We start from the raw sequence: 18,574 nt of genomic DNA on the forward strand, positions 1-18,574 counted from the left end.
TTGTCATTAAAATGACCAAAGATGCTTATAGCAACATTTCAATTACAACTCCAATCAAAAAAGCCAATTACATCTGTTTGGACAAGTAGGTTGTCCCTTTACTGAAAAAGAAGCATAAAAAGAAGCATAAAATTGATCACAAAAAGGTAAAGTTTCATCATTTACCTACTATTTTCCTAGGATGTAATCACAGGCATTTGCGAGCCAGAAGACTTCACTACATCACAGATTAACTGTATCCCAAAACGGAGAATGCAAAAGAGGAGATCAGTAAATACATTTCAGTAGCACAAAATCTGTTCCCCTTTTGCTGCAGCAAGAACACCACTCTGGAGAATTCCACTGGAAACTACAAACTGGAAACTGGACAGCAATGCAAAAAATATGGAAATATATATATATTTGCCTCTGTGGGAAATGGAAAGCAGCTTGAGAGATCATCAACAAGATGAAGCATCTCATTCCAAGTTTTGCTGCAGGAAGAACAAGGAATGGTGAGAAGGGAAGGGAGTTTCTGTAACAGTTCACTGGGGTTCAGAAGGTTTGAGCATTCCTGGCACTGGAAAGAAAAGATGAAAAAGTAACACTCATTTAAAGAATATGATTGAAAACACTCCTGATCATCCCCTAAAGACAAGAACCATGAGCTACCTACAAGCTGGAAAGACACCTTTGAGAAAGGACTTTAATTGGCAGAGTGAATTTTAAGCATTTTAAGGTTCAAGGTGTCTTGATCAACACCAAAAAATTGTTCAGCCTTTCAGAACCAACTGAGAAGAGACTCAAGCATTGCTCCTCAAAACTGGAGCTCACAAACACTGTGCAGGAGCACTGGGAAAGCTTCAGGCACATTTATTTCATGTAAAATCTCCAGGCAGAGCACACAATGACATTTCTCAGCATGACACCCTCAATGCATTTCCAGAGTCTGGAGATGATTCATATTTAATGTGTTTATGGTGCTGCACTGGGAAAAATCGTGCTTTTCCTGTCCCCTGAACAAAGACACTGGAATTCAAGTAGCGAGCACAGAGAACCGTTTCCAGGGGTAAAACCTTTCCCCTTCCCTCCCTTCTGCTTTCCAGAAGAACTACAGAATTAGAAGCTTGAGCTAGCAGCTCAAAATCCCAGAGTTCTATGAAATCATACTTGCCAGTTTGATATTCAGAGAGTGGGTAACACCTCTTTTGTCTGAATTAATGAATAGGAGATACACATTTATTTACAAATTAATGAAAATCCAATCAGCAACATTCCATTTTCATACTCTTACAACTGTTCTGTAAATCACAAAACAAATTTCCAAATGGAAGAAGAACTAGAAGTCTGCCCCTGTGAGGTCATCACTGCTAAAACCAGCCCATCCTGCTCCTCCAAAAAAAACCAGGAGTTAACTGCAGCAGTATTTCCAACCTACAATGTGATTTATATGGGACAAAACCCCACAGCAAGGTGACAAAAAAGCCTCAAGTAAGCTGAATTTCAGCCAGATATTGCCTTACTCTGTGTTTCAGGAAGCAGAGAACAAGCTGTGTGAACTACTAGAGGAGTAGTAAAAAGCTCTGAACACTTTGGATCAATCCCTGTCACGGAATCCTCTCATTATCCAGAGTAATCAGATCTGCAGGGGAATTCTACATGGTGTGGCTAGCTGTTCAAATTAGCCCTTCCTTTCAAAAACAACAATAAATGAGATTACCTACAGCACTATGCAGACTGAACTATCATTTCCCTCTCATTCCTAAATATGAGGTTTTAAGGCAAGTAAGAGCAGACAAAAAAAAAAAAAAAAAATAGAAAGACTTATAGAAAACAAGGGGAAAATTTCAGATACAGAACAAGAAGTTGCCAGTCCTTCCTCCTTACCCTGCTCCTGTACAGTGTCAGCTCCCCAAAAAGCTGCCCACAGTCTGCTATTAAGCATTTGATGTATACAAATGATAGTCAATCTTCATCTTTTGAAATGCAAGTGTAAAATGTATGTTTGTTTCCCAGTATAAACACCTGGTCTGCACAAAGCCCAGGATGATTTTTCTGTGAAGAAACCCTAACCAGACCTCTCATTACTACTCGAGGCAGGGTAACACGGGCTGAAAGTGAGGTGGCAGCTTCTCAAAGACATAGCAGAAATCCCAAAACAATTAAAGAAAATAGTAAACCACCTTTTGTCTACCAGCGTGGTACAGCTACAGCAAGAACATGTGCCACGTTCAAACCAGCAGTGGAGACAAAATGGGTCTTTGTCTGGTTGGGTGGGGCAGTTTAAACAGAATTTTTAACAACTGTCACTCCAGGCCCGTGCCCCCATGTCCCTGTCCAGCTCTCCTGGAGCCCCTTTGGGCACTGGAAGGGCTCTAAGGTTACCCTGGACCCTCCTCTTCCCCAGGTTTAATAATCCAAGCTCTCAATTTGATATCAGCTCAGAGGGTCACTGACATTGAAAGGTGTTCGTGGGTGAATGATCAGGTCTCCTTTCAGTGTTAACAAAAAGCCTCAACATTAGTTTTTAAAGTTTTTGATTCCAGAAACTTGTGCTGCAGTTTAACCCAAACACACCTAATGCATCTCAGGTTTTTTAAAGGATCTGGACTGGCTGCTGGCAGACACCAAATACCTGGAGGCAACAGACTTTTAGTTCCATTCAAGTTTTTAAGTCTTTTCTGTTAGGTACAGAATTAATTAGCAGTTCAGGTCTGTCTGTGGATTTAGAGTGTAACAGGGTTTGTGGGGTAGTTTTGTTCAGTTGTTTTTAGGATACGTGTTTCTTCAAGATTTGGTTGCTGCTGTCTATGAACCAAACCCACCATTAAGAACCCTGATTTTAGAACAGATGCCCAAATTATTTTTTTAGTAAGTGATATAAAAGTATCAAATCCTTCCAATATAATAAAAGCATCAAATTCTTTCAATGACCAAGTTCCACTGTGCACAGTTAAATCCACAGGTTCTCAGGAGAGGTCTGGCAAAACATGAATGGTGAGCAGTGCTGTAAAGTTTCTCTGACAAATCTACAACCACTTCAGGTTCTGATCAGGATTCCTGAACCATGCAAATCTGGGAAACAGTCTCACACAAACCTTTAATGCATATGAACTTGGAGAGAGAGAAAATGGAATAATGCAGCTATCTGAATCCTCACCCTACAGACATTTTTTTTTTTTAAGCAACAATTTAAGGCCAATTAGTGGAACATGACCTTATAAGATATATGGGGATCAAATTATGAAAAAAGCCTCCTTATCCAGTGAAGGGAGATGCATCTATAATGGGCAAAATTATCTTTTCTCCCCATTGCACAGATGTTTACTAATATATATGTTACTGACAAGAATTCCAGATGCAAGCCAGCACTAAGGCTAACCTCCCAAATCAAAGCTTTGTCCTTAGATCCTCACTTTTTTATGTTTAATGAAGATCAGTGAGAGTCTTTAATGTTTACAACATGGCTGGGAATAAGAAAAGGATGCAGACTAAAAGGTCATGCCTCTTTTTCATATGTTGTCAATTAGAAAAATAACTACACTGGTCATTTACAGAGTTTCAGCTGATATACATTATATCCTCATGTATTTGAGGATTTTTTACCACATCATGCTAGAGATGTGTGTGAAAGGAGTTTAAATACTACACTTCCTCAGGCCCCAGTGGAAAACATGACCTTTTCTTCCTCCTCACATTTTGGTAAAAGCTTCATGGCCCAAAATGTCATCTCCCATTCCATTTTTATCCTAACTAGAATCCACTGGTTTACAGTCAGTCGGCGTTCCACCTTAGTTCCAAACAGGGATTTATTCCCTTGGAAGACAGAGTGCATTCTAGGAGTTAATTGCCTGTGTGGCACAACAGAATAGAGGAACAGATAATTTATTTCTTATGGAGATGCATACACGAAACACAGCAACCATTAACATAAAATACCTGACACTTTTGATCACCCAGCTGAATGATACCACCTATATTCTCCTAGAATGAACTCTGTTACTTCTCCACAAGCTCTTTCTTACACTCAGAACTTTGCCAGCACTGTTCATGTTGGCCAGAACATTATAAACCTTAAGAAAATACAAGAATAAAGGAGAGTCCTTACCAGCAGCAACTACAGCTGGAGGCGGCGAACCGGCCTCGCCACCGCTTGTTTGGCTCATGGATGCTATGGATGTTTCTCTGGAAGGTGGTAACTGCAGCTCCTTTGGGAGAAGGTCATAGACAGATTCTGTGGAACAAAAAGAACTTGATCAAAAAGTCACCCATGTCCTGTACAAGAAAAGAAAGAATGTTTTTGCCTATAAGATACAAACTATTACCCAACCCTTTCACAACCTCTGGAAAAAGCTGCAGTAAGTGCTCGGAAGTAACAGCATGGAGAAAAGTTATTTCAGAAAACAAACAAACATTAAGATGCACATTCTGAAGACTGAAACAAAGGACACAAACTTGTTCAAACAAAGAAATAATTCATGAACTCCCAGAGAAACTATTCTCATCCAGAATGAAGGGCTGAGGGCAGCACATCACGTGAGAATCTGAGACAAATCTGGTTTCAGAATTCCAACTGTGCAACTGACTTCTTAAGGAAAAAAGCCTAATTTAGCACCACCATCCTAACAACATCCTATAGCCTTCGAATCACAGACTGGTGTGGGTGGGAAGCAACTTTAAAGCCCATCCCATCCAACCCCCTGCCATGGGCAGGGACACCTTCCACTATTATCCCCAGGTTACTCCAAGCCCCATCCGACCTGGCCCTTGACACTTGCAGGGATCCAGGGACAGCCACAGCTTCCCTGGGCACCCTGTGCCAGGGCCTCCCTACCCTCACAGCCAGGAATTCCTTCCCAATATCCCATCCAGCCCTGCCCTCTGGCACTGGGAAGCCATTCCCTGTGTCCTGTCCCTCCATCCCTTGTCCCCAGTCCCTCTCCAGCTCTCTTGGAGCCCCTTTAGGCCCTGGAAGGGGCTCTGAGGTCCTCCTGGAGCCCTCCCTTCTCCAGGTGAACTCCAGCTGTCCTAGTCTGGCTCCAGCACCCAGGGGCTCAAGGCCTTGGATCAACTTAGTGACCTCTTCAGGGCTTGCTCCAACAGGTCCGTGTCTTCCCTGCCCTGTATTAATCCCCTGGTTTTGATCTCTCTTCCTCCTTGTGTGTTACCCAGGAGACGTCCTAAGGTTCCCTCCTAAGAGCTTGTTCCATCCTCTCATATTTACAGCTCTCAAGCTAATTCCAGCCTCCTGTACACCTGCAGCCTTAGGAGTGCTCACCAGGTGTTTCAGGATAGAGGTTTGGCGCCATATTTTAGACCCTATTTCAAGTAACTTGGTCTTTATCAATGAAGCATGAAATTAAAGATTTGCTCTTAATGGTCTTGTGACCTTTGGGAATGTGCTTCAATTCTAATGCTGGCTTTTCCTTCCCCTCCCTCTTTATCATACTGGAATTATTCACAAAGATTAGAATTGTGCTGCTTGTGGATTACTGCAAAAATCATGTGCTCCCTAAGAAAAAATTATCCTGTGGGAGTCTTGGATGTAAGTATCCCTTTAAAGCAAAAGGTTTGACAGAACCTTCACCACACTGGAGAGTCAAAAATAAATTTCTTAAACAAAAAAACATCCACAAGAGCCACCCCAAAGAGAAAAGCTCTCAATTACCTACTAACTTGGGGTTTGGAAAGGAGCTTTTGTAGTCAACTCTGAATATTTTATGAGTCATGACAGAATGATGATGATGACAATTCACTCCTCTCAGAGGCTTTCTTGAGGAGAAAGGAATGCAAGTGTATGTATATATTCAACTTACATATGAAATATAAAGCATTCTGCAGTTACCTGCAGACACACACTGCTGTAATCCCTCATTTTGGGGCCCCTCACTAAACATTTTGAGTAGCAGCAGCCCTGAACACCTGCCTGTGAGTTTCCTGCCCTGCTACAGGTAGCAGTGCCAGTGCCAGCCAGAGTAAAGGCTGGTGCTCATTTACAAGGGCTTGTACAAACTGCTGCACTCATCTCTGAGGAAAAGCAAATGCAGCTGCTCCTTGTAGTACAACAGGGGCAAAAGTGACAACCAGTGTTGCCTTCCAACCCCTTCCAAACCATTCTGTGAATCTATGAACACAGGGCAGAAGTTTATGGTCAAATCCAAACTTTCAGAAGAAAAACAAATCTCCTGCTTTTCTCGCAGCAGATGCAGCTTCACAGTCTAAAACACATCATTAGTGAACTGCAGTTCAACACCTTCCAGAGCAATCCCAACTGCATTTCAACACATCCAGAGCAATGCCCAGGTACCTTTAAGAACTCTTGCTGCCACAAACCTACTCCACACACATCAGACTTCAAATGAAACTTTGTGTTTTCACCTAAACACAGGCCAATGTTTATATATGCTGAACTATAAATAGCATTAAAGCAAAAACTGACAAATTCCAGAAACATGAGAGTTGTTGCAAGGAAACTAATTCTTCCCCAGAGGATACAGCTCCCCCCATGCCTCACACTACATTAGGAGCTGAAGTTACTGCTCAGCCCCTTTCCATCACCATGTTTTACATGTGTGTGCACTCACCAATACTGAGAACATGAAATTTCCTGCTATAATTTTATGTTGATTCATGCAGAAAACACCTACTAAAGGGAAAGGCTGCTATAGAAATGCAGTATTACATTTGGAGGCAAAAATAGCATTTCAGCATCATTACGTATTTCTACATAATTAGCAAGAAAAAAAATGTGTAGACAGAATTCTTGCTTCCAGCAGCCAGTGCTGAATCAATGAGGAAGTTTAAGCTGTCTGACAGCACTAAGTGTCTTGTAATTTATTGCTGATTTAAATTCCATTGATGAATACATTGGTTGATCTGAAGTTCCTGGGGTTTTTTTCTGGAAGTAGCTCCATTTATACTCAACGTTTAAACACATTTTCTCTCTCCATACAGGAAGCAAGGAACACGTGTTTCAGGATTAGTGTTATTATGAAATATAAACAAGATAACACACAAACAAGATAACAAAACCGTAGTGATCAGCCAGAAGTCCCACACACTCATTTCCCCACACAAACCCTCACCTGCATTAAGGTAATCAGTTATTAGACATATTATCTACAGTAAACTTCCAAATCTCTTCTCTTTCCCCAAAATATCTCGCCTAGACAAGCCCAGCTTCACAAATTCTCCTCCCGAAACCAAGGACACACAGGGACAGGCAGATTTACAAAAAGTATTTTAAGTGTCAAATTTCTTCAACTGCCCTTTATCCGATTATCCTGCCCTCATAATCTCTCATCTGAGATCAGCTGCTTGGAACTTTGATCTTCCTGCCAGTTGTACTGACAGTCCAGAAAATTCTATTTCACATGGTTATTATATGGACCAGATCTGCACCAAACATCGGATCAGGATCCAACAACACAGCACCTGCAATCAGGACAGAGATGATTTTGTCCATGTGTACTACTTGAACCTGCACAAAACATTCTGAATTTATATATTAGTAGAAAGTAATCAAGAAATTTAGGAAAGAATTGTTCCTTTGAGGGTGGGCAGGCCCTGGCACAGGTTGCCCAGAGAAGCTGTGGCTGCCCCTGGATCCCTGGCAGTGTCCAAGGCCAGATTGGACAGGGTTTGGAGCAACCTGGGCTAGTGGAAGGTGTCCCTGACCAGGGCAGGGGGTGGGACTGGATGAGCTTTAAGGTCTCTTTCAACCCAAACCATTCCAGGATTCCCTGGAATTGGGTCATTTTAAGTTAAAACAACCACACAAAAGGTGTCTGTGGCAGGGCCGGACACATGACCACCAGTCCACACAAAATACGCCCTTGGGTCAACACGGACCTGGATCAGTCCCAGCAGCTGGTGACAGGAGCTCTGTCTTTGAGGGGGAGAGGAGAGGCCTTGGAAAGATTTAGGAAAAATAACACTGAGAAGGTACAAAAAGCAGCGTGTGAAGCTGATGTGGTGATGCTGCAGCAGGAGTGCAGAAGGCTTGTTCGTGATGGCAAACCAAATTCTGCAAGCTCCTTCACTTCCTTTTTTACTCACTTCCCCTCAGTGCACACACAGCTGCCTTTTTCTAGGAATGTTTTTGGATTTCTACACACAACCTAACCAGGCTGAGTTACAGACCTGGGCCTATAGCAAAGTCCAAGTGCTCAGCCTTCTCCCATACCCACCAGCAGCAAATACCTCTGGAATTCCTAACCCATCCTCATCCTCACAGCACCAAGGGACCGTTCAGAAACACAACACACCTTGCAAGCTGCAACATCACATTCCTCCTCACTCACTAACATGCTGGGATTCCATTTAAACTTCATTCTCAGGAACAGAGCAGTTAAGCTTACAGGAGCAAAGAGAACACGACACAACTGCTTCCTGTGTGGGAATGCTGAGACAACTCCAAGATTCTGTGACAAGTCCCATACAAAGCCCTGCTTTTCCCAAAGAGTAGGTATTCCCAGCGTGGAGAGTGCTCTCCCTCTTCATGGAAAAAGTTTTCTGTAAAGCAGCAAACCAAGTACACAAGGATCCACTATTCTGTCACATGCAGCACCTGTGAGACTCTTCTGGGCCATGAATCCTCCATGACTTTCTGGCTGCACCTACACAGACATTTCAGCTGCACAGATTAAGAACTGTGATTTCTAGAAATTTAGTGCCCCATTATCTCGAGCTGTGCTAGGACTGGCTCAGGGTGTTAAAGAACCTCTCTGTCCTCAAGCTTTTGTGATGCAAATTGAATTGAGATCCTTCTGGTTGGCTGACCAAATTGCTGCTGCCCTTAACTCAGCACCTGGTGACACTGGGAGCACAGAGACATGGAAAAGAGCAGAGAACACCCAATTCCAATGTTTAAAACACAGCAGCTCAGCCACGAGGAATGCAGACATCCTCACTTTGCCAGGACCTCCAAACACCTTAAAGGTTATAGTATTTTCTTTACATACAGAAAAGAGACCCCTAAGCTTTGTTATTTCGTATCAAAAGCCAAGCCACGCTACCCAGAACTGCCACAGCTGGAAGCCAAGTCACAAACCCAATGGAGAAGTTTGCTCTGACCTGCAGGCAAATGAGGCCATAACTAATGCAGAGGGTCCTGGCTGCAGCTCCAACTCCACCACCATTTCTCCAGGTTGTTCCCAGGCCCAGCCTTGAGGAAGTCATTGGAATCCAGCCCCAGCTCTCCCCCAGCTCACCTGTGCCTGTTCCACCACTGTGACCTGCTCCTGGGATTTCAGCCCCTCTAATGCCAGGGGCTCCTCCAGCAGCATCCCCTTCATCCCCCCTCCTGGACTAACAGGTAATGACAGATTTCCTGCTCCATGGAAATCATGCAAAGAGCCAGATCAGCACATGGGGGAAGATGAGAACCACCCCAATTAACAGCACTAGAGACAGAGATAGGGCATTTTCCACTTGCTGCTGACACTTTTTGCCCTTAAGGAAAGGTACATCCTGGAAATCCCTTACCACTTCCATGACCTCATGAACAGCAGCCAAGTTAATCCTTGTCTTTTAATAAGCTCCCTGCACTGAATGGCTGCCCATTTGATCCCCACTGATACTCGTCTCCTCAACATGGTTTAATACCCACACAGATTTGGCTGGTTCTTCCAAAGCCATTTCCTTGCTGCAGCACATGACAGTCACACCAGAGATTAGACAAAACCTTGGTGTCCTCCTCTAATCAGCTGGAGGCATCGGAGCAGAAATCTCTTCTAATGATGTTCACTAAGCTGATCAAAAAAACAAGCAAGCAAACAGGCCAAGAGAGTTGTTTATATGGAACTGAGATTAAAAAACAATTAGAAATCATGAAGCAGCAAGTAGCCTCTGCTACACAGGGGAGGTCAAAGAAGTGAGCACGCGTGCTCAGCAAATTAAAGAGGCCATAAAGGAAAAATAACAGTGTTCATATTCCACCTCACCCCCAGCTAGGGATGCAAATTCCATTTCAGAGCACCCACACACATACATAAAGGTCCTATGATGCTAATCTAAGACACAGTTTTGGGCTAAACCTGTATTACCAAGGCTCCAAACGTCAGATTGTCACTCCTCACTCCAAAGGCCACTGCATTTTAATAAAACAGTACATGTGACTTGACATCTTTCAGAAACTTTTGTGGGTAAGGGATGCTAAAACCAGAATCTACTCTAGACCTAAAAAATTCAGGTCTCTGCCAGAAGACCTTGTGGTTGGTCAATGTGTTTATCTTGAAGTTCAGTTCTACTCAGATTTCAGTGTCCATGATAAACACCACAGCTTAGTGGTTGAGCTTATTGGAGGCCACTGATTCCACCACAATAGCTTAGTTCAGAGAGTTTTTAGAGAATGATGGGGGAATGGGAGAGCTCTAAATATTTAAAATCTAATCAAAGCTTTGCTTTGTTAAAAACGTTCATATCACATGACCCTCGGGGATTTTTCTGTACACAAAAGCTTGGGTGTGGGAAGACTTTGAAGCAGATTATTTTGCCCATCAGGAAGAGCCTGTAGGAGCCAGCTGAGGAACCTTCTGGCTCTTCACCCCAAGACAAACAGGTTCTCCTGCAGACCCCAGGAACAGTATTGACTGAGTAAGTTTGGTTATTATAACACAGAGAATTCAGAGAATCACAGAATCAAAGAATGGTTTGGCTGCAAAGGGGCCTTAAAGTGCATCTCATTAAACCCCCAGCCACAGGCAGGGACACCTTCTGCTAGACCAGGGTGCTCCAAGCCATGTCCAACCTGACCTTGGACACTTCCAGGGATGGGGCAGCCACAGCTTCTCTGAGCACCCTGTGCCAGGGCCTCACTGCTCTCTCTCACAGGGAAGAATTTCTTCCCAGCATCCCAGCTGAACTCCTAATAAAATTAAGGAAACATTTCAGAAAACTTAGGCCACCCCACTAGAGAGAGTCCACATCTCACAGCACGACTGCTCTCCCTTCCTCAAGGCTAAACCAGGAGAAGTAACCTCAGGACCCACAGGAGTAACTCCTGCAGTGGAAATACAATAGCTCAGTGCCTTTCAGCCTTTGAGTGAGCAGACAAAACTGTTCCTCCAGCTGCTTTGAGATAGCACACCCATAGCCCTGACAGGGAATGGCAGGGAATCTGCCCCCAGCCCCCGGAATGTTTTAAGCATTGAGACGGCAATGCCAATAACAGGGCTGGCACAGGGACTGGCACAGGGACCGGCACAGGGACTGCATGGATGGAAGCCAAAGAAGGATAACAAGGATTCAGTAAGAAGCTCAACAGAGGAAGCTCTGAGAGTCTGAGAAAGGCAACTAGGAGAGAGACAAAGCCCAGTGCATGAACCAGAACAGAAACAGACGGAGACAGGCACAGCCCAGACAGATCAGTGACCACTAAAGCACTTCCTACTTCAGTGCCGAGGGTTTGTTGTTGTTGGGGTTTGGGCTTTTGCCTTTTTTTTGTTTGGTTGGCTTTTCTAAGTATTCCTTAGGAGATTCAAACTCTCACTTGCAGAAGTGAGAATCACCCATGACAACTGCAGGCCATGGCAGCTCTGCTTAAGGGACAGCAGAGATTTTTAAGTTATAAAGTTACAAGATAAAAGATATAGAAGAACACACAACAAAGAGTAAATCAGCTTTTGTTCTGTATCTGTCAGAAGAGGATTTAGGACATATTACAGACTATCATACTCCTGTATTTCCTAACATCTTTGCAACTTCACTGACTTAACATCAGAAGCTTGGCAGCAGGGAAAACAAGACAAACAGTCCTGAAAACAGGTTTAGGTTTCACACAGAGCAAAATGGAAGGACCCTGCTTGAACATACATAGAAAAGATAAAATACAGCGACTGTTCAAAGAAACACAAAATCACTAAGGTTGGGAAAGACCTTTAAGAACATCAAGACCAACTGTTAACACAGCACTACCAAGTCTCACTAAACCACAGGAATATAGATTTAGATGGGATACTGGGAAGAAATTGTTCCCTGTGAGGGTGGTGAGGCCCTGGCACAGGTTTCTCAGAGAAGCTGTGGCTGTCCCATACATGGAAGCGTCCAAGGCCACGTTGGACATGGCTTGAAGCAACCTGGGCTAGTAGAAGGTGTCCGTGCCCATGGCAGGAGGTGGAACAGGATGGGCTTTAAGGTCCCTTCCAACCTAAACCATCCTAGGATTCTGTGACACTTGTGAAATTCTGTGATATAACTGCATGGCAAAAGCCAGAGAGCAAGAAGCAGCCCATAGGCAGTGAGGCTGAGCAGGAGGACAACAGACACTACATAACAGTCTTGATGCAGACACCCTAAACATTTTACAGAGTTAGTGGTCTAATAACTCCTATTTTTGCAAGAGTTGAAGCTGAGTTGTAGTAAGATCATAACTCACAAGGCTCCCAGTCCCATCTGTCTTACCCAGCGCCAAATCCACCAGGTTACATTTACTAAACCATTGCTTTCATTTCATATTTTTCAGTATGTCTCAGAATAGAATTAAACAAAGGACTCAATACAAATTAAGTGTGTAATCGAAAATACGTAAAGACTAATTAGCATGTTCTGCCTAATTGCCCAACACTGGCCATGGATTTCCACACAGTTCTCAGATGCAGGTCTGTCACCAGAGACTTGCCAGGCTGTCCTGACAGAGGAAACAAACTGCAGAGCACTGTTCCCTCTATCTGCCACGCCATCCTCAGCGCATCTGCCGACGGTGGAGCAGGGAAAGACTGGAAGCAGGTCTTCCCACCAGCACTCCTGTTATTGTCAGCCCTGGCAGGGCTAGATTGCTGCTACAGCAACAGTGGCAGGTTTTCAAAGAAACTGCAGTGTATACAAGGATGTTTTACACAGCCAAATAGAAAATCTTCCTTCCAGTTCCCCCTGGCTTCAGACAAAAGCAGCAAACCCTAAATCAACAGGCTTCACGCGCACGGAGGGAAAGGCAGATGCCGCAGTGCTGCCTGTGCTAGAAAACTTCAGGATTAAAGAGCTGATGTTGGTGCAGCTCCACTCTGAAGAACCCCCAGAGGATCCGAGTGCTCCGTGTTGATGACGTAGCACAGGGCACTAAAATTCAAATCTTGCCTGCAAATGCTGCTACTCCCTGAAATGCACTTTATAATGTGTTAGTGAAGGAGAGAGAGGAGTTTTCTGAAAGGCTGTTGTTTTACAGAAAGATGGCCAGTAATATATTATTAATGATTAAAGTAATTAACATTTGATCACAACTCTAGTATCACAGAATCCCAGACTGGTTTGGGTGGGAAACGACCTTAAAGTCCATCTCATTCCACCCTCCTGCCATGGACATGGACATCTTCCACTAGACCAGGCTGCTCCAAGTGCCATCAACCCAGCCTTGAACATTTCCACAGTATCATTATTTCTTTTACTTAAAAATGAAAGCTAAAAGTTATTTCTTATATTTTTTTAAAGGACAAGTATTACTACCAAAAATGGCAGTATTAAATAGGTAATTTTGCAAGCAATTCGTAACCAGCTCCTGCAGTATATCCCACCAACCTTCAGAAAAGCTGCTAATCTCAATATTCAGGATTCTGCACAGCAGGGTAGAGTTGAGAAATTAATCCTTTTAAAGTTGAATTTCAACAATTGACAGAGGCATGTGTTAGCTGAATTCTATTTATGGCATTCATCCAAATATCAAATAAAGCTTTCCTGGCTGTGTTTCAGTCATCCCCATTCACAGCTCAAAGAGGACTTTTATAAATGTAGACAGGCAGCATAAATCCTGGATCTTGTTTGCATCCAATTTTACACATCTCAGAATGAGAGAACAACATTATTTAGGAATTGCCACTTCAAGGGACAGACCAGTAATGACTTACTGAGACATCTATCCTGTGCAGTTGTAAACTCCAGACAAAAGCCAAAGAACATAAAAATACTCCTAAAATACCACTGTGGACAAGGCAGAGCAGTATGCAGGCTGACAGAGCTGCAGGTACACAAACACAGAATCATGGAATCACAGAATCCCAGACTGGCTGGACTTGGAAGGACCTTAAAGCTCACCTCATTACACCCCCTGCCACGAGCAGGGACACCTTCCAGTAGACGAGGCTGCTCCAAGCCCCATCCAACCTGGCCTTGAAATGTTCAGAGAAACCCAAATACCAAGTGATCAAAGAACATCAGTAACAGCTATTTATCAACCCCTTTAAAACACCTGTGTTGTTTCAAAAATCAAAGTTCACCAGAAACAGAGGTAATCAGGCAGTTCCTTAGGTACAAAGCACCATCCGAATTCAGGGACACACAGAATCCACCTGACCCCACAGTTCACTGTTGTCTCAGAACATTTCTCAGCCTTTTCAGGTTTGCACCATTTTTTCTGATGGGGTTATTTTTGTCATCTCTTATATTTCCTGTGAGCATGAAAAGCAACAGCAGCAATGAAAGATACAAGCACCTCTTTCTTTTGAGGCTGTACCACAATATGTAAGGTGAAGAATAAAAGGCATTCTGACAGACTTCCAACACATTGCGGCCACCTCTTGGGTTCAGTATTCCATTATAAACCTGGATGTACAGGCTGTGCTCCTGAGACCTGACCTGTCCCAGTAACTCCCAAAACGACACCCAGCATCTTGAGTCCACAGACTGCCTCCACGCCTCCCTGCCTGTACTCCCATTAAAAGTTATGTTCTTTCATCATCATCAAAACTGAGAAATGTTTATGCTTCCTGCCACCACTTTGCTTTCTACTGCTAACTCAGCTGTGTTTGATGATAAACACTGTTCTTCAGACCAAAGATGATGTTTCATAAAGAGCACTCCTCGGCACAGTTACAGAGCTCTGGTGAGTCTGACACCTCTCATGCTTCGAAGGGACCGACTGATCAGGGACATGACCAGCATGCTCACCTGTGTGACCAGTAAACCTGTGACAGCTACTGCACCTGAAGGGATTCCTCAGGGAAATAAAGATGCAAGTTGTTCATAAAAACAGGTTTTCAGAGCATTAAGCAAGTTCCTCTCCAAGTACATTCACACACAACTCTCAGGAGACAAATGGGAACTTAAGCCAAACATTTAATGGTAAAATGTGAACAAAAGATTCCTTGCTGCTCTACAGAGCTAAAATCAAAATGGGAGACAGCAAGGAAGGAATCAGTGGTGGAACCACTCTAGAGCTCCCAAGTTACCAAAAATTTAAGGACAGATAAATATGGATTAACCAACCTCTTCTCTCTGACAGGCAAAGGTTGACAAGAACAGGACATTTAGAAGAGTATTTCTATTGTAATTCCTTCAAATTCTGACAGTCATCTACAGACTCACTCCCTGGTTCAGGGGACTGCCTGGCTCAGCTGCACTAAATCTTCCTAAAGGAATTCTTTTGCCATTGTATGTACCGAAATACCTGCACGGCAAGGAGCACCCAAATGTGCTCTACCCAACACAATCCTCCTCACCACCACACCTCCAAAAGCACCGTTTTCACTTAAGTAGCAGCAAATAACTGAATTACTGAAGCTTACACTCAACTCTTTCAGGCCACAAAATAAATCAAATTATTTCCTCATCTGATTAAAGAGTAACTTGGTTCCAGGCGTGGTTCAAGTTTCCAAGCAAGGCAGATGGCCCCAGCCAGAATTCAGATGTCCTAAAATTAAAACAAAGTGTTAAGGATTTTTGTCTCCTTTAGAAAAGATTTACTCCCAGGTGAGACCTGCACACCTGCTAAGGAAGGGCACTGCTCACACTCACACAAACACACTTGCAGACAAGAGACGATGGAAATTCTTTCTCTGACACTGACATGCACATAGGAGTTGAAAACTGCTGAAAATGCTGAGTGTGGTTGGAGCACAAAATTCCAGGAATGCCCAAAATGTCACTTTCAAAGGCATATGCTGGTGACAAACAAGTGTAAGCTTCTTTGTAAGGGAGCAGCAAGACAGTCACACCTCCCAATAAGGTCTGATCCTAGTATATATCCTCAGCAAAGTTACTAGGATACAACTTAGTGTCCAGGAAAATCATAGATAAATCACAGATAAATAAATCACTATATTTCAGAGGAAAAATCTGACTTAGTGCCCCAGTAAGAAAGTGACTACAATGTAACTCTAAAATTCCTGGTCTGGGGACTCACAAACATACAAACAGCAGAAGCTCTTCAGAAGTCACAAAACAACATGGATTTAGGGCCAGGAAGATGAAGGGCCTGGAGCATCTTTCACACAAGGAAAGGCTGAGAGAGCTGGGTCTGTTCAGCCTGGAGAAGGCTCAGGGAGGTTTTATCCACGTGTGAAAATTCCTGATGGGAGGCAATGAGAGGCTCCTCTCAGCGGTACCCCGTGACAGGACAAGAGGCAGTGGGCACCAATTAAAACACATTAAATTCCATCAGAATTATCTTATCCATGGAGACAGCCAAGCATCGGCCCAGGTTGCCCAGGGAGGCTGTGGAGTCTCCGTGAGGACAGACAGACCCAGCTGGGCACGGTCCCAGCACCTGCTCCAGCACTGATTCCATGATCTCCAGAGGTCCCTGGCAGCCCCAAGGGCTGAGACTGAACGCTGGCACTGCCTCCACAAGACTCACCCGGCTCCTCTCCCACCACCCGAACATCTGACTGTTTTCAGAAGTTTAACCCAAATCAGATTCCTGGGCTCTGCAGCATTTACTTATGAGATAAAACCAAGACTATTAGAAACTGTAATTATAAATTCCTCAGTAAATCTGCTTTAATAGGAATACACATTCCAAGGAAAGCTGCCTTTTTTCCTCCCTAAGAAATAAAACATACTCAAATATTACCAGGAGACCTCCTCATTCCTAAACTGAAAACAGAGTAAACTTTAAATGAAATACACGTATTTATTCACCACATATACAGCTAGACTGTGGGATTTCTTGCTGAGTCAAAAAAGAACTGAGTTAAAGTCTAGATAGTCCTGTTCTGCCCCAAATAGTATGGATTTACACATCTCCACAGTGCAGGATCCTTGCTGCAAAGGCAGAAAGCTGTCAGTTAACAGAAGCTCTGAACTCTGCAGCTGATTATTCCCCAATCACCCCAGAGTGCTCCTATCCAAACTCCCTGATTCTTCTGCTGAGTGAATGCATACACACAAAAAACATCAGGCCTCCAGACAATGACGGACTGAAACAACTGGATGTAGTGTCAGTTTTTCTGAACGGGAATGGAAACGCCAACATTTGGAAACTTTTTAGGACTGCCTTTGAATCTCTCTCTTCCCTATCTTCACCTTGTCTGGGCATTGACAGGAACCACTGTCCATCTTCCCTCTGTTTGCCAAACGTCCTGACCTTCACCACAACTCAAACCTGCTTTTAGGATCAAAACCTTGTGTTTCTTCAGCACTTCAGTTTCATCAACTTTGTAAGGTGACCCCAAATTCTTTCTAGTTATTTACAAAGCAACCATAAAACCTTTCCAAATGCTGAAGGGACAAGTGATGGAAGGGAATGGAGAACAATTTACAGAGAGTATTTATGTAAATAGACAACATTCCTCAGTCTGGTTAAATGATATTCACCTCACAGATGCCTCAGAGCTACACAACATGGTAAAATAACGTAGCTGAAGTTGGAGATTTACATTTTAAGCACTGCTGAAGCACTGCCTGCTTTGCAAACAGCAGTTACTGGGGATTTTACTGCGTGTCCATTAGCACCTGCTGTTACTCCACAGTTCAAAGTTGGATCTGAGAGTTTGTTCAAAGCTGGATCTGAGAGTTCGTTTCAGTCAGTTCCTAAAACATCTGCTAATGACAAACTGGCCTGAATGTTCAGCCTCATCAGTTTACTCTCTACATACCCACCGAGATAACACACGTGATAACTGCAGAGACATGACCACACACCTTACTTCACCTGCACTTTGGCCACTCACCAACTCCTGCTGGGGTTCACCAGCACTTCTACACTTCAAAATGAGTTCAGGCCATTGCCTCTTTGTATAGAATAAAATATTATTTCTCCTTCATTTTCACCATCCCTGGAGGTGTTCAAGGAATGACTGGACATGGCACTCAGTCCTCTGGTCTGGTCAACAAGACAGGGATCACTCAAAAGTTGGACTCAACCTTAGCGGTCTTTTCCAACCTAAATGATTCTGTGCAACACACTTCCATGTAAAACTACATAACCTGTGCACCAGTGCAAAAGTCAGACCAAGGCTCCAGGCTGCCAATCATTTTTAGTTACAGATACCAGAAGGTAACTGTGCTGTTGAAAATTTATAAATAAAGGTCAGATGCTTCATAAAAAATGAAAAATCTTAACCTATAACCTCAGAAACGTATGATGAGAAAATTCTACTTCTTGACAACACTAATCTGCAGAAGTACAGAATCGCAGAACCATGGAATGGTTTGGGTTGGAAGGGACCTAAGTTCATCTCATTCCACCTGCTGCCCTGGGCAGGGACACCTTCCACTAGACCAGGTTGCTCCAAGCTCCATCTGGCCTTGGACACTTCAAGGGACAAAAGAATTGGGCAATGTATGGAGATTCTCTAATAGAAAAAAAACTACAACTCTCGGAGAACAACAAAGTATTCAAAACAAGTAAAACTGACAATAAAAGAATCCAACCAGTCTTAGAATC

At 43.4% G+C, this 18,574-nt stretch overlaps 1 protein-coding gene across 7 annotated transcripts in view; it reads right to left on the reverse strand.

Annotated features, from left to right (window-relative positions):
- The window catches only part of NFAT5 (nuclear factor of activated T cells 5), a 57,077-nt gene that overhangs the window by 33,208 nt on the left and 5,295 nt on the right, over nucleotides 1-18,574 (reverse strand). For 4 of the 7 annotated variants that reach the window (XM_039558457.1, XM_039558455.1, XM_039558454.1 and 1 more), the window contains exon 2: nucleotides 4,088-4,213. In XM_039558457.1, coding sequence (XP_039414391.1) covers nucleotides 4,088-4,213 — 126 coding nt within the window. Of the gene's footprint in view, nucleotides 1-4,087; nucleotides 4,214-18,574 lie in introns of those variants that run through there. The other 3 variants (XM_039558458.1, XM_010403544.4, XM_039558459.1) reach the window with 2 other exon arrangements.

Source organism: Corvus cornix, chromosome 11 (assembly GCF_000738735.6).
Source record: "Corvus cornix cornix isolate S_Up_H32 chromosome 11, ASM73873v5, whole genome shotgun sequence".
In the NCBI taxonomy this organism is placed as follows: domain Eukaryota; kingdom Metazoa; phylum Chordata; class Aves; order Passeriformes; family Corvidae; genus Corvus; species Corvus cornix.